Below are 27,658 nucleotides of genomic sequence, written 5' to 3'. Positions count from 1 at the left end.
GGGGCACCTCCCAAGGCCCACAAACTCCTCATCGATTAGACAAACGCTTTGAGTGCAGCCGAGTCTGTCCCCGGCTCCTGCCCAACAAAGATAGAAAGCGAACAAAAGAGAAGCCGCCCGCCTACTACCAGCTGGCGCCTGGGCCTAAACCACATTGCCGCATAGCAACAGGCCCCGCCCTCGCACGGCCCCTCCTCCCCGATTGGTCCGCTGGGGTGGGGCGGTGCCGAATGATTTGACGCGACGGTGTGTGATTGGCTGGGGGGCGTGTCAATCAGGCTGGGATGAGGAAGTGGCGGCCGGTTTGCTGCTGCTTGTCGTCACAAGTTGAAGTTTAGCGTGTGTGGGGAGCCGGCAGCCGGAGTCACAACAAACAAACCAGCGCATGGAGGAGAGCGGCAGCTCAGCCCAGCCACCCGCCAACAAAGCCGCCGCGTCCTTTGATTAAAAGGTCCTCAGCATCCAAGCGGCCTAGTCAGACTGGCAGCAACACAGAGCCTGGAGCTAGAGTGAAGTATCTCGGCCTCTTGGCGGAGGAACTTTTCTTCCGCACGTTTGGACTTTCCGTGACTGGGAAGAGGATGAGCGCAAGGGCAGGGCAGTGAAAAACAAAAGGGCGTTTTACAGCCAAGAAAGAGGAAGTGATTCCCTTCGCCAAGGGTTGGGACTTGCCAGAAGTTTCTTTCTGTTCCATTGTACCTTTTTGTCCTTTTTAAAGTAGGAGGGAGAGAACTGGGGAATTAAAGGTTCCCATCCACCCTGGTATTTTGACACCATTTGACTGTAATTTTGGAAGGGAAGATGCTTCCCCTGAAGAAGTATTTTACAGAGGGTCTCATCCAGTTCACCATCCTCCTGAGTCTGATGGGGGTCCGGGTGGACATTGACTCGTATCTAAATGCTCAGCTCCCTCCATTCCGTGAGATTATCCTGGGCCAGAGCTCGGCTTACACCCAGACTCAGTTCCACAACTGGAGGAACACGCTGGACGGCTACGACCTTCACCCCAAGAGCGTGGACCTGGACTATTACTTCACAGCCAGGAGGCTGCTGAACGATGTGAGGGGCCTGGACAGGCTGCTGGTACCCAGTACCGAGCTCAGTGCCTGGCTGGTGCACAGCAGCAGCGGAGGCGGCAGCCGAGAAGCGGACAGCTCGGTGGCCTCATCGCAGCCCAACCTGCCCTTGGACAACCCGAGTGGGGTGAGCGAGGTGACAGATTCGGAGAGCAGCAGCAGAGGCAATGACTCCTCCGAGCAAGTCGAGGAGAATTTGGGGGCTGTGGGATTGCCAATGAGCAGCGAATTGACCAAAGAGGTATTTTAAACCTAATGCAGATCTTCATTTAACCCGGGTGCAGAGTCTGACCCACATATCTTAAAAAGAAAACGTTTTGTTTTGAAGTAAACAGACACTCCTGCATAAAAAAACCAAAAACGAAACTCTACCCTTTTATATGGAGAGGTAATCTACACGTGCTTTCTTTCAATGAAAACCAGAATCTCCCCCCACACCCCTTCCCACGATCAGATTGCAACTTGAATTGAAACAACATGCGCCACCTTGTACCCTTAAAAGTTTGTGGTTTCACAACATTGCTAGTTAAAGGAAGTAAACTTTACACGGTGGCGAGCTCGGTTATTGGGCAGATCTTGATTAAAATGGTTGCTCAGGAACTATTATCCTGGCAGATAAGTCAATCTCAAAATAAAATTACAACATTTGTATATGTTTGTTACATGTTTGCAATTTAAACTACTCGAGGCACAACTGACAATCGAGGAAAAGGGGGAATGAGTTGTAGGAACCCAGAGATCTGAGGGCTGTCAGTTGAAGGTTGCAGAGTACGATGACCATCGATTAATTTGAAAATTGACAAATTTTAAAATTGAGGCACTGTGGGACCACAAGCCGGTGTAGGTCAGCAAGTACAGGAGGGGGATGTGTTAATTAGGCTATCGGGGAAATCAAGTGGATCTTGCTGTTCACGAATATTTGGTAGGTCTGGCCCAGGATTGAATAAACTGTGCTGCTGTTTAGATTGCACACCTCGTCAGTGCTCCCTTGTTGGGTGACTTTTGGATTGTGGCAAATGTGATGTACCAAATGTCCATCGGTAGCCCCAGTGGAATAGAACCATTGTAAGGGACCAACGTTTCAAGAATGGGGTGATATTTGGTAGTCAGTGGGCATATACAAAGTATTGATTGTGTGGTTTTGTCTTGAATTGTTTGTGCTGAATGTGGGGAGGGGGTGAAGAAGGCATCCTGGTTGGAAATGGTTTCGTGTATGCCACTGTAAAAGAGCACCACAGTTGTTTATTGCAAGAACCCGGAGTTATTGCCTGCATTAGTAGTGAAATTGATTAAACATTCCAAAGTTGCTTTGATAACTTTAATCTGGTTCCCTGATCATATTGCTTGTTGAAAAGTAGATATTCTAACAAATAGGGAAGCATGCAACTCAAAAGTTTAATCATATCTCTGTGTTAAGAGTTTTAAAATTAATCCTAATGTAAATTAATCTTGGAGCAACTGCTTCATGCACAGGGTTACAATCCTAAATAACATTACTCGAGGGACATTTACACATGTTTACAGCAGTGTGTAGTGATGGAATATGCCTGCATCTGTAATTCACCACATGAGCTCTTGGTTTCAGTTCTGTCGTGAGCCTTTACTAAGTGGAGGTCACTCACTTCCCCACATGGAAAGGAAATGGGAGGAGAACGAAACAAACTGCAGGAGTGCTGTAGTTTGATAAATCTATCAGTTCTTTCTCTTTGAGAAGCCCTTTCACTTGCTTTTTAATTACTGGCATGGGCTTCTTTCAATGTTCCCTTACTTTCTCTAAAGATGCCCCAGCCAATGATGCCCCACATCCTTTAAATTACATTAATAAAATTAATGCCATTTATTTTTAAAAAAAGTAAGACTTGCATTTACATGGCACCTTTCATAACTACTGGACATTCCATCCAATGAAGTTTAGTCACTGTTGTCATTTAACAAATATGGCAATCAGTTTGGACAATAAGCTCCCACAAAGCAACAGGTTAACGACCAGATGGCCTGTTCTTGTCATGTTGGTTGAAAGGATGTATATTGGCAAGGATACTGGGAATAATTTCTTAGCTCTTCTTTGAAAGAGCAAAGGAATGATCTTTTACGTCCACCTGAGAAAACAGATCTGGGCCTCAGTTTAATGACTTCGCCAAAAGATGGCATCTCTGACCTTGCAGCTCTCCCTCTACCGCACAGATGGCCCTTAGTTTTGTATTCAAATCCACAACCTTCTGACTTGGTCAAGACTGTTTCCCCACAGTTTTTTACATTTGCAGTTTGATCCTTTCCCACTGCTAATGAAACCCTCACCTTCCCTTCCTTTACCTCAAGACATAAATCAATTAAACAGCTCGCTGGAGGAGGAAACTCCTCAAATATCCCATGATGGGAGAGCTTAGCACATCAATGAAAAAATATATGGCTGAAGATTTACAACAGTCTTCAGCCAGAAGTGTGGATGATCCATCTCAGCTTCCTTCAAAGGTCTCCCGCATCACAGATGCCAGACTTCAGCCAATTTGATTCACTCCATACTGCAAAAACTATGGGTCCTGGAAATAGCACTGAAGACTTGTGCTCCAGAACCGACTTTGCCCCTAGCCAAGCTGTTCCAGTACAGCTACAACATTGATTTCTACACGGCAATGTGAAAAATTGCATAGGTATGTCCTACACACACACACTGGGATAAATCCTACCCAGACAATTGCCACCCAAGCAGTCTCCTTTTAATCATCAGTGCTATCAAGCAACACTTGCTTAAAAATAACCTGCACACTGACGTTCAGTTTGGGTTTCGCCAGGATCACTTGGCTCCTGACCTTGTTATATTGGTTCAAACATGGAACTAAGGAACTGAAATCCAGAGGTGAGGTGAGAGTGACTACCCTTGACATCAAGGCAGCATTTGACAGTGTTGCATCAAGGATCCCTCGCAAAACTGGAGTCAATGGGAATTGGGGAAATCTCAGCTGGTTGGAGATTTGGCACAAAAGGAAGATGGTTTTGGTTGTTGGAGGTCAATCTTCTGAGTGCTAGGTACTGCAGGAGTTCCTTGGTAGGGTCTTGGGCCAACCATCTACAGCTGCTACATCAACGACCTTCCGCCCAATCGCAAGTTGAGAAGTGGGGATATTTACTGATAGCATAATGCTCAGCACCATTTGCGTCTTCTCATCCTTGGGCTGATAAGTGAAGACATTTGTGCCCCACAAGTGTCAGGCAATGATGAGAGAATCTACTAAGATCCCCATTATCAACATCCTGGGGTATACCATTGACCAGAAAGTGTACTGGGCTAACCATATAAATGCTGTGGGTACAAGAGCAGGTCAGAAGCTAGGAATCCTGCACAAGTAACTCCCCTCCTGCCTCCTCAAAGCCTTAACACCATCCAGAAAGCACAAGTCTGGAGTGTGATGGAATGCTTTCAGCTTACTTGGATGAGTGCAGCTCTAATAACACAGTCTTGGCACCATCCAGGACAAAGCAGCCCACTTGATTGACATTCTATCCACAAACATTCACTGCCTTCGCCACTTGAGCACAGTACACACTGCAGCCACTATCTACAAGATAACTGCTGGAACTCACCAAGGCTCCTTTGACAGCACCTTCCAAACCCACAATCGCTACCATCTAGAAGGATATGGGCAGCAGACACATGTAAACACCACCGCCTAGAAGTTCTCCTCCAAGCCACACACTATCCTGATTTGGAAATAATATCGTTGTTCCTTTGCTGTCACTGGATAAAAATCCTGGAACTCCCTTCCCATCAGCACTGTGGATGTACCTACCAGACTGCAGTGGTTCAAGAAGATAGCTCACCATACCCTCTTAAGGGCAAATGTTGGCCTAGCTGCACCCGCCCCCCCCAAACCTGTCCTATTTTCACCATAAGGGTGCACATTCCATTTCCATCTAACTTTCTCCCTAAACTCTTCACCCCGTAAGACGTGACTTAAATCCCAATGCTTTGACCAGAAGTTTGGTCATCTGTCCTGCTTATTTTACAATGCTTCTGCCTTGGGCTTTTGTTGCATTATTGATGCTAAGTAAACAATAGATGTTACTAGATTAGAGGAATTTGATCATTTCTAGATTAGTTGTACCAGCGATGTTGATTGAGGGATAAATATTAGCCAGGAGACAAGGGAATCTTTTTCATGGGGTCATCTTGTGTTCAACTGAGGGGGCAGATCGGATCCTGGTTAAATGTCTCACCTTGAGGATAACACCTCTGACAGTTCTCCCTCAGTACTTCACTGAGGTGTTAGCCTGGATTAAATGTTCTGGCCTCTTGAGTGGGACTTGATCCCAGGACCCTCTGACAGAGATGGAGTGCTGTGCTCCATGGCTGTTGAGTAATTGTCAATTTTAATCTACCCCTCTGGCTCAACTCATCTTTTGTACTGTACCAACAGGCTAGGTGTCAGAAATAGTGCTCTAATAGCCTGGCACTAGAGTTTAAAACTAAGCCGTACTCTTGTATTTGGGAATCTGTATTACAGTCTGGTGTTAGTTTAACACACAGCATCACTTTTCTTTCAATCTGGTGCAATACACTGAAATAAGTTACCTCACAGGTCAGAGTTCAGGTCCACCGGTTCCATCCAGGAACATGAGTGGGTTATTCAATCCTTTAAACCTGTTCGGCCATTCAGTTAGTCCATGGCTGATCTGGAGTGTATCATAAGTACATTTTCCACCTTAATATTCTTGCCTAACAAAAATCAGTTTTTCTCAATCCTTTTCAATTTAATTAACCCAAGCTGAGCTGCTGTTTTGGAACAGAGTTTCCAGATTTCCACTATCCTTCTGTGTGAAGAGATGCTTTCCTGAACAGACCAGCTCTAATTTAAGGTTTTGCTCCTTGTCTTGGACTCTCCCAAAGGAAGCAATTTCTTTGTATCCGCCCTATGGAATCCTTTAATTGAAATGCTGAAGGATAATGGAGTGTTGGCCTCCATCTTGAGCAAATAGAAGTCTAGTCTTTCCAACCTGTTCTCATAATTTAACTGTAAGCTGGGTATCATCTGCTGAACCTGCACTACAAACTCTCCAAGGCCAATGTATCCTCAAGATGTGGTCTAACTGGAGTTTTATACTGTATAATTGTAGCATAACTTGCGTGTCTCTTTTCTATTTCATTAGCCATGAACATTTTGTTGTAACTTGCAGCTGTTAATCTGGCACTGAATGGAAAGCTCAAACTGGAATAACAAGTTGGTTAGACAACCTAAAGAGTGTTCTCATTGCTTGTTTGTTGCATGCACCACAAAACATTAGCAGTGCTTATGCTGCAGAGATCAAGAACAGGCTGCACGCCAGCTCGTTTGACCACTCCCAGCCATGTTGTATTTGGCCTCTGGCCAAATCCCCAGGTGCTTTGAGGACAAGAGGGGAAGACCATGTGAAAGACCTCTGGTAGAAACTCTTTTCAGTTAGTGGTTGCATTATCCAGTGTCTGCGACATGCATAAGGTATTAGATTGAATGTTTGGATTCTGGTAATGGCCTAGGGATCCAGGTTCGAATCCCACCATTGGAATTAAAAGTCTAATGATGATCATGAAACTGTTGTCGATTGCTATAAAAACCCATCTGGTTCATTCATGTCCTTTAGGGAAGGAAATGTGCTGTCCTTACCTGTCTGGCCTACATATGACTCCAGATCCACAGCAGTGTGGTTGACTCTTGTTCTCAAATTGCCTACTTGCCCACATCCCATGAAATAATTTTAAAATGAGCCAGACAGTGTTTGTGAGTTCTCTAACACTTAATCTGTTTCTGTTTTGGAGTCTTTGTGAATCTTGCAGAATTGCTTGTGGATTATAATGGTTCCAGGAAGTCTGCACCTATTGCCACACCTTTATTTTATTGGGATAACTAACAGGAGATAGTATCTATATTAAAATGAAGTGGATGACCTAAAATTTCTCACTATTTGACTACATCCAAAGTACATTTCTTTCACATTATCTTCCCTTCCTGCTGAGGGGCAGTTCAGCAGTACTCTTTATATATTAACGATCTAGATGACGGGACTGGGGGCATTCTGGCCAAGTTTGCCGATGATACAAAGATAGGTGGAGGGGCAGGTAGTATTGAGGAGGTGGGGAGGCTGCAGAAAGATTTAGACAGTTTAGGAGAGTGGTCCAAGAAGTGGCTGATGAAATTCAACGTGGGCAAGTGCGAGGTCTTGCACTTTGGAAAAAAGAATAGAGGCATGGACTATTTTCTAAACGGTGACAAAATTCATAATGCTAAAGTGCAAAGGGACTTGGGAGTCCTAGTTCAGGATTCTCTAAAGGTAAACTTGCAGGTTGAGTCCGTAATTAAGAAAGCAAATGTAATGTTGTCATTTATCTGAAGAGGCTTGGAATACAAAAGCAGGGATGTACTTCTGAGGCTTTATAAAGCACTGGTTAGGCCCCATTTGGAGTACTGTGAGCAATTTTGGGCCCCACATCTCAGGAAGGACATACTGGCACTGGAGCGGGTCCAGCGGAGATTCACACGGATGATCCCAGGAATGGTAGGCCTGACATACGATGAACGTCTGAGGATCGTGGGATTATATTCATTGGAGTTTAGGAAGTTGAGGGGAGATCTAATAGAAACTTACAAGATAATGAACGGCTTAGATAGGATGGACGTAGGGAAGTTGTTTCCATTAGCAGGGGAGACTAGGACGCGGGGGCACAGCCTTAGAATAAAAGGGAGTCACTTTAGAACAGAGATGAGGAGAAATTTCTTCAGCCAGAGAGTGGTAGGTCTGTGGAATTCATTGCCACAGAGGGCTGTGGAGGCCGAGACGTTGAGCGTCTTCAAGACAGAAATTGATAAATTCTTGATTTCTCGAGGAATTAAGGGCTATGGGGAGAGAGCGGGTAAATGGAGTTGAAATCAACCATGATTGAATGGTGGAGTGGACTCGATGGGCCGAATGGCCTTACTTCCGCTCCTATGTCTTATGGTCTTATTCACCCAATGAGACAATGCATTGATTGCTTTTAGATCCCTCCTGTGGTCTTGAACCCTTTTTATCTCTCCAAACTTTGTAACTCAGTGAATGCTGCGCTCCTTCAACTCTGACCCCTCCCTTGCACATGCTGACTTTTATTGTCTCATCATTGACAGTCATGCCTTCAGCTGCAGGGACTAAACTCTGGAATTCTTGCCCTAAACGCCTCTGTACCACCCCCCCACCCCCATTCCTCTTTCCCCCTTTAAGGAGGAAATTGTATTCTACCTCTTTGATCAAGTATTTTGGGGTCACCTGTTCTTGTATTTTTTTGTGGCTTTGTTAAATTTTGTCTGAAAATGCTCCAGTGAAGCCTTTTGGGGATATTTTAGTAAAGCTGTAACATAAATGCAACCTGCTCTGTTGGGTTCCTGATGCAGTTGTGCTGTGATTATGTAACACTGGGGAGATTCTCCCCAACCTCAATCAGCCAGTATTACAAAATCACAGCACTGACTATGGGATTATTTCTAAAATGTTTCTGGAGGCAAGCTGTTTCAATGTTTAACCTAGTTATAACCTGTCAGGATGACTTGTACTTGCTGTAATAGCCAGATAACCACAAAGTTCTGTGGAAAATGCCAGTAGTTCCAGCTGCAGTCTTGGTTGTGGGCTCATGAATGAAATCAGATACACAAGAAGGATATGCAAGATATTTAAAGTATCATCTTAGACTTTAATGATTTGTTAACTGGTAGGATAGAAACAGGACTAGACCCCTCAAGTCTGTTCTACCTTTCAGTGCGATCAAGGCTGATCTGTGGCCCAACCCCATCTCTTTGTATCTTTGTGTTAAAAGTTTATCAAACTGAGAATTAAAAATTTGCAAATTATTTAGCATCAGTTGCTGCTTGTAGAAGTGTTGCAAATTTCTACTATCCTTTATGTGAAGAAGCATTTCCTAATTACACTCCTGAATGATCTGACTCCATTTTTAAACTGTCTTCTTAGTCCTCGACTTTCCAAACAGTGAAAATAGTTTGTCTGTCTGTCCTATTTGTTCTCCTTTTATCTTGTAAACTTTGACCAAACTGCACCTTAACCATCTACATGCCAAAAATGCCATTGAATTTATGCAATCTCTCATAACTTATCCCACAAAGGCCAGGAATCATTCTACTAAATCTATGTTGTATTCCCTTCAAGACCAGTGTACCCTTTCTAAGATGAAGTGCCTAGAACTGGTTACTAATGTGGTTCAACCAAGGCTTTGTATAGCTAAACCATGCTTTCTATCCTCTTGTATTCCAATCCTCTGGATATAAAAGCATCAGATTTGTCAGGCATGATCTATTCTTTACAAATCCATTCTGGCCTGCTCTGATTCGTTAAAAATTTGCAAGGTGTTCAGTTACCCTATCCTTAATTATAGACTCGAGTAATTTCACAACAGATGTTGGACTAACTGGTCTTTAATTTTCTTGGCCTTTCCCTTGCCTTTCCTGAAAAACAGTAAGGTGCAGCAGGAACAGTTCTGAAACCTAGAGAACTTTGTAAGATTATAATTAAAGAGAATGTTCAGTGTCCTCACCTATTTAATTTTAAAACCCTGGATGGAAATCATCTAGTCCTGAGGATTTTCCTCTCTACCACCTTATCACAAATGAATTTGTGAATGGAATACTGCGTCCAGTTCTGGTCGCCACACTACCAGAAGGACATGGAGGCTTTGGAGAGAGTACAGAGGAGGTTTACCAGGATGTTACCTGGTATGGAGGGGCTTAGTTATGAGGAGAGATTGGGTAAACTGGGGTTGTTCTCCCTGGAAAGACGGAGGATGAGGGGTGACTTAATAGAGGTGTATAAAATTATGAAAGGCATAGATAGGGTGAACGGTGGGAAGCTTTTCCCCAGGTCGGTGGTGACGTTCACGAGGGGTCATAGGTTCAAGGTGAAGGGGGGGAGGTTTAACACAGATATCAGACGGACATATTTTACACAGAGGGTGGTGGGGGCCTGGAATGCGCTGCCAGGCAAGGTGGTGGAGGCGGACACACTGGGAACGTTTAAGACTTATCTAGACAGCCATATGAACAGAGTGGGAATGGAGGGATACAAAAGAATGGTCTAGTTTGGACCAGGGAGCGGTGCGGGCTTGGAGGGCCGAAGGGCCTGTTCCTGTGCTGTATTGTTCTTTGTTCTTTGTTGGTTTAAAGAACAAAAAAAAATACAGCACAGGAACAGGCCCTTTGGCCCCCAAAACCTGTGCCGGTCATGATACCCTAACTAAACTTTTAAAAAAAAACCTTCTGCCCTTACTTGGACCATATCCACCTCTTCCTTCCCTATTCATGTACCATCCAGCTGCCTCTTAAATGTTGCTAATGTGCCTGCTTCCACTGCCTCCTCTGGCAGCAGGTTCCAGGCACCCACGACTCTCTGCTTGAAAAACCTCCCCTGCACATCTCCCTTAAACTTCCCCTTCTCACCTTGAACCTGTGCCCCCTTGTAATTGACACTCAACCCAATGAAAAAGTCTCTGACTGTCCACCCTCTCTATGCTGCCCATAATTTTGTCGACCTCTATCAGGCCTCCCCTCAGTCTCTGTCTTTCCAGTGAAAACAATCCTACTTTATTCAACCTCTTCTCATAGCCAACGCCCTTGAGACCAGGCAACATCCTGGTGAACCTTTGCACTCTTTCCAAAGCTTCCACGTCCTTGTAGTGCGGCAACCAGAACTGCATGCAATACTTCAAATGCGGCCTAACCAAGGTTTTCTATAGCTGTAACATTGTTTCCCAACTCCTATACTCAGCGCCCCAGCTGATGAACATAAGCATGCCATATGCCGCCTTAATCACCTTGGCCACCTGTGTTGCCACTTTGAGGGATCCGTGGACCTGCATGCCCAGATCCCTCTGTTAATGTTCCCAAGGATTCTGCCATTTACAGTACAATTCACACCTAAATTTGATTCTTCAAAACGCATCACCTCACATTTGTCTGGATTAAACTCTATCTGCCATTTCTGTGCCAAGTCTCCAATCTATCCTGTTGTATCCTCTGACAATCCTAGGCACTATTAGCAACTCCACCAATCTTCTAGTCATCCGCAAATTTACTAATCAGACCACCCACGTTTTCCTCCAGATCACATATATATAATATAAACAACCGAGGTCCCAGCACTGATCCCTGCGGAAAGTCTCGAGCTACAGATCTAATTTCTGAAAAGCACCCTTCCACTGCTACTCTGTCTTCTATGGCCAAGCCAGTTCTGTATCCATCTAGCCAGCCCACCCCAAATCCCATGTGATTTTAAGTTTTCGTACTAGTCTGCCATGTGTTACCTTGTCAAACGCCTTACTAAAGTCCATATAAACTACATCCACAGCCCTTCCTCATCAATTATCTTTGTCACCTCTTCAGAAAAACTCAACCAGGTTGATGAGACGAGACCTTCCCCGTACAAAACTGTGCTGCCTGTCATTAACTAGTCCATTTTCCTCCAAACGTACATATATAAATCCTGTCCCTCAGTATCTTCTCCAAAAGGTTCTCCACCGCAGACGTCAGGCTCACCGGCTTATAATTTCCTGGGTTATCCCTACTTCCTTTCTTAAACAAAGGAACAATATTGGCTATTCTCCACTCCTCTGGAACCTCGCCTGTGGTCAAAGAGGATGTGAAGATATCTGTTAAGGCTATAGCTATTCCTTCCTTTGCCTTCTACAGTAACCTGGGATAGATCCCATCCGGCCCCAGGGACTTGTCTACCTTAATGCAGTTGAGGATACTCAACACTTTCTCCTTCAATATATTGACATTCTGCAGAGTGTTCACGCACCTATCCCTGATCTCAACATCTGTCATGTCCTTCTCTTTGGTGAATACAATACAAAGTATTCATTAAGGATGTCACCCACTTCCTGTGGTTCTACACATAACTTCCCTCCAATGTCCTTAAGGGGGCCTATTCGTTTCTTGCTCCTAATATATGCATAAGCCGTGAGATTCTCCTTGACCCAGTTTGTTAAAGACATTTCAGGGCCCCCTTTAGCCCTCCTAATTCCTTGTTTAAGTTCCTTCCTACTTTCTCTATATTCCTCAAGGGCTTTGTAGATTTTTTTGTTGCCAAAACCTATTGTATGCTTCCTTTTTCCTTTTGACTAAGCTTCCAATTTCCCTGGTCATCTATGGTTCCCGAATCCTGCCATTTCTATTCTTCACTTTTGTGGGGACATGCCTGTGCTGCACTTCAATCAACATGGATTTGCCCTCAAATAGCCGCTCTCAATCCACATTCCCAGGTTCCTGTCTAATTTGGATGTATTTGACCCTCGCCCAATTAAGCACCCTCACCCGAGGGTTTCTTTTCTCCATTCCATGGGATGTGGGTGTTGCAGACTAGGCCAGCATTTATTGCTAATCTGTAATTGTTCTTAGAGGGTGGTGGTGAGCTGCCACCTTGAACCACTGTGGTCCATGTGATGTAGGTGTGAGGAAGGGAGTTCCAGGATTTTGATCCATCAAATTTTCTGTTTGATTTTTAAAAATTCTACATTTCTCCCAAGTATAAATCCATTTTTTTCCACAATGCTAGCTAGCATGATTGTGTGTGAGTGAGTATATTTGGGCCAGTCATCTGCTTAGCATTTATTCTCAAAAAAAATCTACCTGCTGTAAGGCACAAATCAAGAATCTGAGGTCCTACTCATGCCCAGCTCAACAGGGCCCATTATCTGAACAACTATGACTTGTATTTATATAGTGCCTTCAAAGTAATAAAAATGTCATCACTATTAGCATTGCTTCCTGTATCCCTGAAGTTGTTGTTGGTCAGTGGCTGCCTCACTAATGCAGTGCCGCACTGTCAGTGAGTCTGGATCAGTGAAGCATGGTGGTTAGGGTTGGTAGTCTGACGAAGGAGCAGCGCTCCGAAAGCTAATGGTATTTGCTACCAAATAAACCTGTTGGACTTTAACCTGGTGTTGTTAAAACTGTTACTGTGGTTAGGGTTGGGCCAGGGGAGGCGATAGCCTAGTGATATTATCGTTAGACTATTAATCCAGAAACTCAGCTGATGTTCTGGGGACCTAGGTTCAAATCCTACCATGGCAAATGATGGAATTTGAATTCAATTTTTAAAAAATCTGGAATTAAGAATCTACTGATGACCATGAAACTATTGTCGATTGTTGGAAAAACCCATCTGGTTTACTAATGTCTTTTGGGGAAGGATATCTGCCGTACTTACCCGGTCTGGTCTACATGTGATTCCAGAGCCACAGCAATCTGGTTGACTCTCAACTGCCCTCTGAAATGGCCTAGAAAGCCGCTCAGTTCAAGGGCAACTAGGGATGGGTAATAAATGCTGGCCAGCCAGCAACGCCCTTGTCCCACGAATGAATAAAAAGAAAGGTGGCAGTTTGCTACAGAGTGCTTCCACTGTAGTTGACAGATTGTTTTTGCCAAAACAGTGGATATTGGCCCAGATTCCACTTCTGATCCTTGTGGAGTGATGTCCCCAAACAGCAAAATGACCAGATAATGTGAGCTTTTAAAATTGATGGCTGAGGGTTAAATATGATCAGGACACCAGGGAGAACTCATTTCCTGGTTTTTAAAATCATGCCATGTGAATATGCCAGAGAAATGGCTGCTTGGTGATAGAACTCAGGGCAGCTGGTATCTCTGGAACTTTACCCCAGTAATAACTCAACATCTTAGATAAGGGAGGAAGTTGGATGAGTTGGAGGGGAACAATATTTGTGTTTCACTTTCCTGTTTGGACTGAGGCAGGGGTTGAAATTAAAATCCTGCAAACTGGCTTTTTGTTCTTTTTGTTTCTGAGCTAACTTTAACAAGACTGGTCTTGGTTTCTCCCCTGTTTATCTGTTTTGAAATAGTGGAGGTCAAGCAGCTGCCGATCATGTGCTTTTCAGAAAGAAAGACTCCGTACATCAACAACATTTTGTTCCTGGGCTGATTAAAAATAACTGTTCGTTCCAATATCGTGTGATGGAAGTTCACCCATGCATGTCAGTAACTCCATCTGGAGCAGGCCTATTTCTGTCACCAGGATTTCTAGGGGATTTCCACACCCAGCCAATGTTCTTATCTGCTACACATAGCTGGGCATGGAAGGCATACAGGAATGTTAGCAAAACTTCAGTTGGTTGCTGTACACGAGTCAATGTGAAGTCTTGCTGTGACTTCTCTCTTGGGCAGGTGTTTGTACTTGATAAACATTGGCTCTGTGGATACTATATGTGAATATAAATCAGCTGATTACAGGACTGAATCTCAGAACCACACTTGTGAAGTTCATTTAGTAAATATATCTGATTCTGCAGACACTTTTTAAATTCATTCCCCTTGTATCAATCTGTTTGATTTGAGATTTTAATTTAAAATTTAAGCAATGGAGTAACCTGTAGTGTGGTTGACCTCAACTTTAAAAACTCCAAGACTTAAACCTGAATACTGGGATCTCTGGTTGTGTTGGAGCCTCATCAGACCCTATAGTTCACTGATATCCTGCATATTAAGATGGAGGGGGAGTTAATGAATATTCATGAAACATATTTTTTAAAAATTGCATTTGATCAGTTTCTTGAAAGACCTGGAACTTTCCTTTTTACCAACATCCTTTCCACATTGATGGATCAAACATAGCTTCTAATTTGACTCCGAACTAGACTTTGTAATGAACAGGACCCAATCAAGAGCTAGGAGAAGTTATTTGTTCAGTAAAGGAAGACCAGCATTTCTATGGCCCTTTTCCAAAGCACTTTACAGCTAATGTCCATTTTTTGACATGTAGTTACTGCAGACTGAACCAGTAAAATGATGCAAGGTTAACCTCCGTGTCCTCTTCACTGTTGCTCTGATGATATACATCTGGGATAATTGGTCACCTTTGCTGACTGTTTTGTGTTTCCATGGGAAGGACTCTTAGGAGCCTTTAAATTTTATGTTACATGCAGAATGGAGGCAATGAATGACTAATTATTCACTTTAACATACGTGAATTCTCTTGGCTTACTTTTTGAGGCAAGAAATCAGGAGTCTCCCATGTCTTCAGTTCACACACTCAACTCTTGAACAACAGGATCAATGTTCAAACTGCGTCTTTTATCGACTTGTGTAGGGGATACAAGATGACTGGATGTTTTGTTGGAAATTGCTTCACGTGCAGTCTTAGCAGTGAATCCTGTGGTAGTGTATTGGCTTATTTTCTATAAACCACTGCTGTCAAATGTGTACTCCTTATGTCTGCATTGTCATGTAGGACCTACAAGGATATCAACATTTCCAGTTAGCTTATATCTGCTTTCTATCTCCCATTTCTGCAAACTTGAGGTCATTCAAAACTCTGCTGTTTGTGTCCTAACCTGTACCAAGTCTGCTCACTGATCTTTCCCTGTACTCTTCGATCTACATGATGTAGAGATGCTGGCGTTGGACTGGGGTAAACACAGTAAGAAGTTTAACAACACCAGGTTAAAGTCCAACAGGTTTATTTGGTAGCAAAAGCCACAAGCTTTCGGAGCCTTAATCTCCTTCAGGTGAGTGGGAATTCTGTTCACAAACAGGGCATATAAAGACACAAACTCAACTTACAGAATAATGGTTGGAATGTGAATACTTGCAGCTAATCAAGTCATAAAGGTACAAACAATGTGAGTGGAGAGAGCATTAAGACAGGTTAAAGAGATGTGTATTGTCTCCAGACAGGACAGCCAGTGAGACTCCAAGTCCAGGCAAGCTGTGGGAATTACAGATAGTGTGACATGAATCCAATATCCCGGTTGAGGCCGTCCTCATGTGTGCGGAACTTGGCTTTCAGTTTCTGCTCAGCGACTCAGCTACCCTCAGCTGATCTACATCAGCTCTTGATCAAGCAAAGCCTCCATTTTAAATTGTCACCTTTGCTTACAAATCCATCCATGGCCCTGCCTTCCCTGTCTCGAATCACCTTTGGCTCTGAGATCTCTGTGCTTTGCTGGTTCTGCTTTCTGTGGATTCCTGATTTTAATCACTCATTGGCCACTTTCAGCTGCCTAGGTCCAAAGCTTTGGAATGTTGTTTATTTGTTCATGGAATGTGGGTGTTGCTGCATTTCTGTCCATTCCCCATTGTGCGTAAAGTGGTGGTGAGCTGCCTCATTGCTGCTGACCATGTGATGTGGGTACATCCACAATGATGTTAGAGGAAGGGAGTTCCATAATTTTGACCCAGCAATGGTGAAGGATTGGCAATAGAGTTCCAAATCAGGGTGTTATGTGGCTTCGAGCGAACTTGCAGGTCTGGTGTTCTTGTGCATCTGTTGCCCTTGTCTTTCTAGGTGGTAGAGGTCTTGTCTTGGGAGGTACTTTCGAAGACCACTTAGTGAGTTGTGTGGTGATACCTTAAGAAATGTATTTAAATGTTTTATCAGATATGGATTATCCCCAGAAATAAATCCGAAGGATCAAATTTTACCTCAAAACTATTTGGAGAAGTTATGGATAGCTTAGGAGTAAAGTAATTTAACTAAACTGCGTACCATGCAGAATCACAGGGGCATCAGAATGGTGGCATCAAACTTTAAAGACCATGTTGAGGGCCTATGGTCAGGATTACCCAGAGGATTGGGTTAAAGGAATTCCATTTGAACGAGGAATGCATCTAATGAACCATAGAACCATATAGCGCAGAAGAGACCCTTCCGCCCATCAAGTCCGCACTGACACATTAGAAACACCTGAACTTCCATCTAATCCCATTGCCAGCACTTGGCCATAGCCCTGAATGTTATGATGTGCCAAGTGCTCAGCCAGATTCTTTTCAAAGGATGTGAGGCAACCCGCCTCTATCATCCTCCCAGGCAGCGCATTCCAGACCATCACCACCCTCTGGGTAAAAAATGTTTTTCCTCATATTCCCCCCCTAAACCACCTGCCCCTCACCGTGAACCAATGTCTCCTCGTGACTGACCCTTCAACTAATGGGAACAGTTGTTCTTTATCTACTCTGTCCAAGACCCTCATAATCTTGTACACCTCAATCAGGTCGCGCCTCATTCTTCTCTGCTCCAATGGAAACAGTCCAAGCCTACCCAACCTCTCTTCATAACTTAAATATTCCATCCCAGATAGCATCCTGGTGGATCTCCTCTGCACCCCCTCCAGTGCAATCACATCCTTCCAATAATGTGGTGACCAGAACTGCACACGGTACTCCACCTATGGCCTCACCAAAGTTCTATACAACTCCGACAAGACTTTCCTGCTTTTCCAATCTATGCCTTGATTGATAAAGGCAAGAAGTGTCCCATATGCCTTCTTCACCATCCTACTAGTCTGCCATGTGGGACCTTGTCAAAGGCTTTGCTGAAATCCATATAAACTACATCGACTGCACACCCCTCGTCTACACACCTGGTCACCACCTCAAAATTCAATCAAATTTGTTAGGCATGACTCCCCTCTGACGAAGCCGTGCTGACTATTCCTGATCAAGTGTTGCACCTCCAAGTGGAGATAGATGCTCTCCTTCAGAATTTTATCTAATAGTTTTGCTATCACTGATGTAAGACACACTGGTCTGTAGTTCTCTGGTTTATCTCTACGACCCTTAAATAATGGAACAACTAGCTGTTCTCCAGTTGTCTGGCACCTCCCTGTGGTAGTCATGATGTGGAGATGCCGGCGTTGGACTGGGGTAAGCACAGTAAGAAGTCTCACAACACCAGGTTAACGTCCAACAAGTTTATTTGGTAGCAAATACCATAAGCTTTCGGAGCACTGCTCCTTCGTCAGATGGAGTGGATATCTGCTCTCAAACACTGCACAGACACAGAAATCAAGTTACAGAATACTAATTAGAATGCGACTCTCTACAGCCAGCCAGGTCTTAAAGGTACAGACAATGTGGGTGGAGGGAGCATTCAACACAGGTTAAAGAGATGTGTATTGTCTCCAGACAGAACAGCTAGTGAGATTCTGCAAGACCAGGGGGAAAGCTGTGGGGGTTACTGATAATGTGACATAAATCTAACATCCCGGTTTAGGCCGTCCTCATGTATGCGGAACTTGGCTATCAGTTTCTGCTCAGCGACTCTGCGCTGTCGTGTGTCGTGAAGGCCGCCTTGGAGAACGCTTTCCTGAAGATCCAAGGCTGAATGCCCGTGACTGCTGAAGTGCTCCCCCACAGGAAGAGAACAGTCTTGCCTGGTGATTGTCGAGCGGTGTTCATTCATCCGTTGTTGTAGCGTCTGCATGGTTTCCCCAATGTACCATGCCTCGGGACATCCTTTCCTGCAGCGTATCAGGTAGACAACGTTGGCAGAGTTGCAAGAGTAGGTACCGTGTACCTGGTAGATGGTGTTCTCACGTGAGATGATGGCATCCGTGTCGATGATCCGGCACGTCTTGCAGAGGTTGCTGTGGCAGGGTTGTGTGGTGTTGTGGTCACTGTTCTCCTGAAGGCTGGGTAGTTTGCTGCGGACAATGGTCTGTTTGAGGTTGTGTGGTTGTTTGAAGGCAAGAAGTGGGGGTGTGGGGATGGCCTTGGCGAGATGTTCGTCTTCATCAATGACATGTTGAAGGCTCCGGAGGAGATGCCGTAGCTTCTCCGCTCCGGGGAAGTACTGGACGACGAAGGGTACTCTGTCCACTGTGTCCCGTGTTTGTCTTCTGAGGAGGTTGGTGCGGTTTTTCGCTGTGGCGCGTCGGAACTGTTGATCGATGAGTCGAGCGCCATATCCTGTTCTTATGAGGGCATCTTTCAGTGTCTGGAGGTGTCTGTTGCGATCCTCCTCATCCGAGCAGATCCTGTGTATACGGAGGGCTTGTCCGTAGGGGATGGCTTCTTTAACGTGTTTAGGGTGGAAGCTGGAGAAGTGGAGCATCATGAGGTTATCCGTGGGCTTGCGGTACAGTGAGGTGCTGAGGTGACCGTCCTTAATGGAGATGCGTGTGTCCAAGAATGCAACCGATTCCGGAGAGTAGTCTATGGTGAGTCTGATGGTGGGATGGAACTTGTTGATGTCATCATAGAGTTGTTTCAGTGATTGTTCACCATGAGTCCAAAGGAAGAAAATGTCATTGATGTATCTAGCGTATAGCATCGGTTGAAGGTCCCGTGCGGTGATGAAGTCTTCTTCGAACCTGTGCATGAAGATGTTGGCATATTGAGGTGCGAATTTGGTCCCCATGGCTGTTCCGTGTGTCTGGATGAAGAACTGGTTGTTGAAGGTGAAGATATTGTGGTCCAGGATGAAGCGGATGAGATGTAAAATTGCATCTGGAAACTGGCAGTTGTTGGCGCTGAGCACTGAGGCCGTTGCAGCAATGCCATCGTCATGGGGGATGCTGGTGTAGAGTGCCGAGACATCCATTGTGACGAGGAGCGCTCCTGGTTCAACTGCTCCATGTGTGCCGAGTTTCTGTAGGAAGTCCGTAGTGTCGCGACAAAAGCTGGGGGTTCTTTGTACAATGGGTTTCAGGATGCCCTCGACATAGCCGGAGAGGTTCTCGCACAGGGTCCCATTGCCCGATACGATGGGACGGCCGGGTGTGTTTGCCTTGTGTATCTTCGGGAGGCAGTAGAGATCTCCAGCGCGGGGAGTACGTGGGATGAGAGCACGAAGGGTGTTCTGAAGGTCCGGATCAAAGGTCTTGATCAGAGTGTTGAGTTGACGGGTGTGTTCTCTGGTCGGATCTGCAGGTAACTGTCTGTAGTGTTCCTCGTTGTTTAGTTGTCGGTACACTTCTTTGCAGTAATCCGTTCTGTTCAGTATGACGATGGCCCCTCCTTTGTCTGCTGGTTTGATGACAATGTTGCGGTTGGTCTTGAGAGCGTGGATGGCGTTACGTTGTGCTTGGGTGATGTTCGGGGCTGTCTTGTGAGTGCGGCTGATGAATTTGGTGTTGACGCACCTCCTGACGGCTTGGGCATACATGTCAAGTGGAGGGCAGCGGCCTTCCGGAGGAGTCCAATTCGACTCTTTCCTCTTCGGATGCACTGTGGATCTCTCTGTCGGCTGTTCCGGTTCATTGGCTGTCTCATTGTGTTCGTTGTTGGCCTCTTGGGGTTTGTGGAAGAACTCCCTCAGCCTCATTCGCCTGATGAATTCCTCTGTGTCTGCTGCGAGACTGATGGGGTCTATTTTGGTGGTGGGGCAAAAATTAAGCCCTCGGCTGAGAACTTCGATTTCATCTGGTTGAAGTGTGTAGTCCAATAAGTTGACAATGGACTTCCCTGCAGTGGTACTGTTTTCTACTGTGGTACCGGGGGAGGCTTGGTTGCTGCTGGTGGTGATGCCGAGTTTCTCAAGTTTCCTGTTCTTGGTGTGCATGTAGATGGTGTAGTTCCTTTGTCTCGTCTGCTTGGCAGAGTTTTGCAGCTGGTCTGCATCCTGAGCGCAAGTTGAGAATATGGACTCTATCTTGGTTTCCAGGCTGCGGCGTTTGCTGTAGAGTTGGTGTATGAGGTGGTTGAGGAGGGTGAGAGAGGTGCGACGGCAAAGTCTCTCAGCGTAGTCTGTGTTCTAGGTCTGTTTGAGGTTGTGCGGTTGTTTGAAGGCAAGAAGTGGGGGTGTGGGGATGGCCTTGGCGAGATGTTCGTCTTCATCAATTACATGTTGAAGGCTCCGGAGGAGATGCCGTAGCTTCTCCGCTCCGGGGAAGTACTGGACAACGAAGGGTACTCTGTCCACTGTGTCCCGTGTTGTCAGGAGGTCAGTTATATGGCATCTCATGTTGGCACCCAGTTAGATGCGTCTGTATTTATGATTACAAACTGGTGGTGAAAGAACTACTTGTTTAGTTTGAGTTCTGATTGTCTCGGTATAGTAAATTACAGGAGCCCGAGTCTGTGGATTTGTTTGCCCTATAAATAAACTATTACTAAAAATCATGCCTTGTACACTAATTATATAAAACGTATGAGCTGCCAACTGATCATGTGATTGACTGCTGAACAATCCTTGTGTCTATCAAATGCCATATTCAGATGTGTTGGGCAGGTTCAAGCAGATATGTAACACAAGGAAGATATTGGTATTATGCTGTTGTCTCTGTTTTTCTCCACTACCCTACCTTTCCTGACTAGTGTTGTGACACCTGCCAGGAGAGTACTGTAGTCTACTAACCCCTACATTTACTAAGATGTAGGAAGGGAGGGAATGCCCTGTTGACTTTGCAGGTCACCCCAAAAATAGAGGAATAAGATCTAAACACTTTCAGACTTCGATATGAAAATTAGTCAGAACTCCTCCACGTTTGAACCTGTTTCTGAATTGCATTGTGTGTCATGAGCCCACGTGTCCCAGAGTGTAATTTGTTTGTTTCTCATGCCTGCTTAAACCATTCTGGCTAATACTTTGTATTTTGGCATTGCAGTAACTTTAGTTTTGCTGGAGGGTTTGGACTTTGGGTGGAATATTTTAGGGATTTGTTTTGGAGGATGAAGTGTAACTCAGTCTCAAGCAGGGAAACGATTGCTGAAACCTGCACAGCTGGAATAACTAGTTGCCACAAAAATGTTGTGGCTCAATTCTGGAGGAGTACCTCTTGGGATTTGCTCCTGAGCTTGGCCAGAACAGCCTCCCATAGGCTCAGGATGTGTGGAATCTTGTTGTGATTGGGTTGGTAGGGTGGTGGACAGGATCTGCTCGGATGAGGAGAATCGCAACAGACACCTCCAGATGCTGAAAGATGCCCTCATAAGAACAGGATATGGCGCTCGACTCATCGATCAACAGTTCCGATGCGCCACAGCGAAAAACCGCACCGACCTCCTCAGAAGACAAACACGGGACACAGTGGACAGAGTACCCTTTGTCGTCCAGTACTTGCCCGGAGCGGAGAAGGTACGGCATCTCCTCCGGAGCCTTCAACATGTCATTGATGAAGACGAACATCTCGCCAAGGCCATCCCCACACCCCCACTTCTTGCCTTCAAACAACCACGTAACCTCAAACAGACCATTGTCCGCAGCAAACTACCCAGCCTTCAGGAGAACAGTGACCAAGACACCACACAACCCTGCCACAGCAACCTCTGCAAGACGTGCCGGATCATCGACACGGATGCCATCATCTCACGTGAGAACACCATCTACCAGGTACATGGTACCTACTCTTGCAACTCTGCCAACATTGTCTACCTGATACGCTGCAGGAAAGCATGTCCCAAGGCATGGTACATTGGGGAAACCATGCAGACGCTACAACAACGGATGAATGAACACCGCTCGACAATCACCAGGCAAGACTGTTCTCTTCCTGTGGGGGAGCACTTCAGCAGTCACGGGCATTCAGCCTTGGATCTTCAGGTAAGCGTTCTCCAAGGCGGCCTTCACGACACATGACAGCGCAGAGTCGCTGAGCAGAAACTGATAGCCAAGTTCCGCACACATGAGGACAGCCTAAACCGGGATGTTGGATTTATGTCACATTATCAGTAACCCCCACAGCTTGCCTCCTGGGCTTGCAGAATCTCACTAGCAGTTTTGTCTGGAGACAATACACATCTCTTTAACCTGTGTTTAATGTTCCCATGATGTGGAGATGCCGGCGTTGGACTGGGGTAAACACAGTAAGAAGTTTAACAACACCAGGTTAAAGTCCAACAGGTTTATTTGGTAGCAAAAGCCACACAAGCTTTCGAGGCTCTGAGCCCCTTCTTCAGGTGAGTGGGAATTCTGTTCACAAACAGAACTTATAAAGACACAAACTCAATTTACATGAATAATGGTTGGAATGCGAATACTTACAACTAATCCAGTCTTTAAGAAACAAAACAATGGGAGTGGAGAGAGCATCAAGACAGGCTAAAAAGATGTGTATTGTCTCCAGACAAGACAGCCAGTGAAACTCTGCAGGTCCAGGCAACTGTGGGAGTTACAAATAGTGTGACATAAACCCAATATCCCGGTTGAGGCCGTCCTTGTGTGTGCGGAACTTGGCTATCAGTTTCTGCTCCTGGATGTGTCTGGATGAAGAACCAGTTCTTCATCCAGACACACGGAACAGCCATGGGGACCAAATTTGCACCTCAATATGCCAACATCTTCATGCACAGGTTCGAACAAGACTTCTTCACCGCACGGGACCTTCAACCGATGCTATACACTAGATACATCGATGACATTTTCTTCCTTTGGACTCATGGTGAACAATCACTGAAACAACTCTATGATGACATCAACAAGTTCCATCCCACCATCAGGCTCACCATAGACTCTCCGGAATCGGTTGCATTCTTGGACACGCGCATCTCCATTAAGGACGGTCAGCTCAGCACCTCCATTAAGGACGGTCACCTCAGCACCTCACTGTACCGCAAGCCCACGGATAACCTCACGATGCTCCACTTCTCCAGCTTCCACCCTAAACACGTTAAAGAAGCCATCCCCTACGGACAAGCCCTCCGTATACACAGGATCTGCTCGGATGAGGAGGATCGCAACAGACACCTCCAGACGCTGAAAGATGCCCTCATAAGAACAGGATATGGCGCTAGACTCATTGATCAACAGTTCCAACGCGCCACAGCGAAAAACCGCACCGACCTCCTCAGAAGACAAACACGGGACACAGTGGACAGAGTACCCTTCGTTGTCCAGTACTTCCCCGGAGCGGAGAAGCTACGGCATCTCCTCCGGAGCCTTCAACATGTAATTGATGAAGACGAACATCTCGCCAAGGCCATCCCCACACCCCCACTTCTTGCCTTCAAACAACCGCACAACCTCAAACAGACCATTGTCCGCAGCAAACTACCCAGCCTTCAGGAGAACAGTGACCAAGACACCACACAACCCTGCCACAGCAACCTCTGCAAGACGTGCCGGATCATCGACACAGATGCCATCATCTCACGTGAGAACACCATCCACCAGGTACACGGTACATACTCTTGCAACTCGGCCAACGTTGTCTACCTGATACGCTGCAAGAAAGGATGTCCCGAGGCATGGTACATTGGGGAAACTATGCAGACGCTGCGACAATGGATGAATGAACACCGCTCGACAATCACCAGGCAAGACTGTTCTCTTCCTGTTGGGGAGCACTTCAGCGGTCACGGGCATTCGGCCTCTGATATTCGGGTAAGCGTTCTCCAAGGCGGCCTTCGCGACACACGACAGCGCAGAGTCGCTGAGCAGAAACTGATAGCCAAGTTCCGCACACACAAGGACGGCCTCAACCGGGATATTGGGTTTATGTCACACTATTTGTAACTCCCACAGTTGCGTGGACCTGCAGAGTTTCACTGGCTGTCTTGTCTGGAGACAATACACATCTTTTTAGCCTGTCTTGATGCTCTCTCCACTCCCATTGTTTTGTTTCTTAAAGACTGGATTAGTTGTAAGTATTCGCATTCCAACCATTATTCATGTAAATTGAGTTTGTGTCTTTATAAGTTCTGTTTGTGAACAGAATTCCCACTCACCTGAAGAAGGGGCTCAGAGCCTCGAAAGCTTGTGTGGCTTTTGCTACCAAATAAACCTGTTGGACTTTAACCTGGTGTTGTTAAACTTCTTACTGTATTTAATGTTCCCTCCACCCACATTGTCTGTACCTTTAAGACCTGGCTGGCTGTAGGATTCGCATTCTAATCAGTATTCTGCAACTTGATTTTGTGTCTGTTTGCACTGTTTGAGAGCACATTTCCACTCCATTTGACGAAGGAGCAGTGCTCCGAAAGCTTATGGTATTTGCTACCAAATAAACCTGTTGGACTTTAACCTGGTGTTGTGAGACTTCTTACTGTGTTCACCCCAGTCCAATGCCGGCATCTCCACATCTTGATTTGAGTGCCAGCTTTTGTGGCCCACCAACTGTGTTTAAATGAAAAAGGCTTGATTTATTTAACACTTTTTCCCAATCTCTGGATGTCACCTGAATGCTTTACAGCCAATGAAGTAATTTTGAAGGGTGTGTAATGTGGGAACTTGTGGGAATCTGTGCATAGTAAGCTCCCAAAACCAGCAATTCAATAAATGACAAATCATGAGCCATAATTTTCTGGCTCCCCAGTGTAGGATTTGGGGACTACCCCTAAAGATGCGCTGGGTAATTCCTCTTGGAAGCTCAGTCTCATCTGGCCTGAGTCAGGAAGGTTGGTGAGATGGGTGCTTTGGAATTCAAGTCTGAATATGTCATTATGTAGTGGCAATCTGCTGCTGATTGCTACTTTGAGGAGGTTACGGGGCCAATCTTTTAGGTGTTGACTGAGTGATAGATACTGGCCTGGATACGTTGCACCGATGCTTTTGGGTTTTCATTGTCTTAACAGACCTGGCATACATACTTTACCCAGACCAGCAGAATCCAGCAGCATGAACACTGTTCGCAATGGAGTTGGCTGATTTTCTTTTAGTTTGTGTGTGTGTATAGCATTTCTTTTCTCGGCAGCGACATTCATTTCATGGCTTCCTGTCCTCCTTTTTCCATATTGGATATTCTTCCTTCAAAGAATAGCTAACTCTTAAGCTGGAGATTGTTTACTTGCTAGCACTTGGTCTTGGATCAAGATTTATTGTCTTTAAATCAGTGAGCTTGTTTGGATCTGGGCATCAGACCAAATCCAAGCCAAGTGAGTGCACAAAGGAGAAAAATACCATCAATATCTCTGACCTTGCAGAGATTAATTCATTATCTACATTTTGAGGGAACAGTTATACTTTTTCCACCATTTTCTCTCCTTTTGAGTTTGTTTTTTCTCGCTCTTCTCACTATCACCATTGGTTATTTTCTATGGGGCTGTGTAGCCTGTTCAGGTGAGTAGCAGTGTCGGAGGTATTTGAGGCTGATCTTTGAGGAGATCTTGCTCTTTTCCCCGTCTCCTTTTTTGCTTGTGCTCCCCCTCATTTTTTCCTCTATCTTTTTACTCTGCACTTATCATCTCCTTGGGTAATTGGGTCCCTGCTCATCAGTATGGCTGTGATTATCTAGTTCACGAAATAAAACTGCACAAGTGGATAATGGCAATCACTCCTGACCAAACATGAAAGCATGAACCATCTATTCATGCATGCCATGACCAGAAGTGTTGTGAATTGTCCATCTGCCAGGCCAGGTGACTTCTCCCTGGTGTCTGTTTTGGATGGGCTGCACTATTCTAATCTGCGCACTAGTAAATAAGGTATTAACTATAGTGGGCTTATGTTGCAATATAGCTTGTAGGGTTTTTAATAAATGACCAACAAATTAGTGTACTGCAGTATTGTGATATTCCCAATCCACTTGTTCATTTAATTTGATCAATGCTTGTTACAGATGCATGTTAAATTCGGATCTGTCACCAGTGGGATGGTACTGCATTCTCAACAGGAGTGTATGGGCATTTTCTTTTATGTTGAGATCTCAGTTCAGAAATTGGTGGACCTGGTCATTTGGAGAGTAGAGGATAGTCTATTGGAATGTGTTTGTGGATTGTTTGTTTAACTTTGTGAATATAGTCTGACTTGTGACAAAATGAACTTTTGTCAGCATTTCATTTCATCAGCAACTGAACCCAACGTTTTCATAGAAATCATAGAAACCCTACAGTGCAGGAAGAGGCCATTCGGCCCATCGAGTCTGCACTGACCACAATCCCACCCAGGCCCTACCCCCATATCCCTAAATATTTTTACCCGCTAATCCCTCTAACCTACACATCTCAGGACACTAAGGGGCAATTTTAGCATGGCCAATCAACCTAACCCGCACATCGTTGGACTGTGGGAGGAAACTGGAGCACCTGGAGGAAACCCACGCAGACACGGGGAGAATGCACAAACTCCACACAGACAGTGACCCGAGCCGGGAATCGAACTCGGGTCCCTGGAGCTGTGAAGCAGCAGTGCTAACCACTGTGCTACCGTGCCGCCCATGCCTTGTGTCATGCTGTAGGCAGAAAAATGTGGAAACTTGCTGTAAATGGTCACTCTCCTTTTGCTTCACATTGGGATATAATACTGAGCTCCTGATACTTCACTGGTGCTGACTATTGTTCATGCCTGAGCTCAGACTGTCAGTGCTGCTCAAGCATGTGCGGAGAGGTCATTATATAAAGGATTTAGATGAAGGGATCAAAGGTAAGGTTGCTAAAGCTTTTGATGACAAAGATATGTAGGAAAGTAAGTTGTACAGGAAGTTACAAAAAGATATCGATAGGTTCGGTGAGTTGGCAAAAATCCGGCGAATGGCGCATAATGTGGGAAAATATGAAATTGTCCATTTTGGCAGGACGAATAAAAAAGAAGCTTGTTATTTAGAAACGTAGAAGATAGGAGGAGGCCATTTGGCCCTTGGAGCCTGCTCCGCCATTCATTACAACCATGGCTGATCATTCCAACTCAATAGCCTAATCCCGCTTTTTTTCCCATAACCTTTGATCCCATTTGCCCCAAGTGCTATATCCAGCCGCCCCTTGGAATACATTCAATGTTTTGGCATCAACTACTTGTGGTAATGAATTCCATATTTAAATGGTGGGAGATTACAGAGCTCTGAGATGTAGAGGGATCTGGTGTTCTAGTGCATGAAACGCAAAAGATTAATATGCAGATATAGTAAGTAATTAGCAAAGTTAATAGAAAGTTATTTATTTGGCAAGGAATTGAATACAGAAGTAGGG

The 27,658-nt window shown here is 45.2% G+C and overlaps 1 protein-coding gene across 2 annotated transcripts in view; it reads left to right on the top strand.

The window, feature by feature from the left end:
- The first annotated feature begins 281 nt into the window (after positions 1 to 281).
- The window catches only part of nfe2l1b (nfe2 like bZIP transcription factor 1b), a 50,591-nt gene continuing 23,214 nt past the window's right edge, over positions 282 to 27,658 (top strand). For both annotated transcript variants that reach the window (XM_078224234.1, XM_078224233.1), the window contains exon 1: positions 282 to 1,317. In XM_078224234.1, coding sequence (XP_078080360.1) covers positions 802 to 1,317 — 516 coding nt within the window. In that variant the 5' untranslated portion in view covers positions 282 to 801. The remainder of the gene's footprint in view (positions 1,318 to 27,658) is intronic.

This window comes from Mustelus asterias, chromosome 11, assembly GCF_964213995.1.
Source record: "Mustelus asterias chromosome 11, sMusAst1.hap1.1, whole genome shotgun sequence".
NCBI classification, from domain to species: domain Eukaryota; kingdom Metazoa; phylum Chordata; class Chondrichthyes; order Carcharhiniformes; family Triakidae; genus Mustelus; species Mustelus asterias.
Note: the sequence above shows the minus strand (reverse complement) of the source record. Positions and strands in the feature narration are given on the sequence as shown.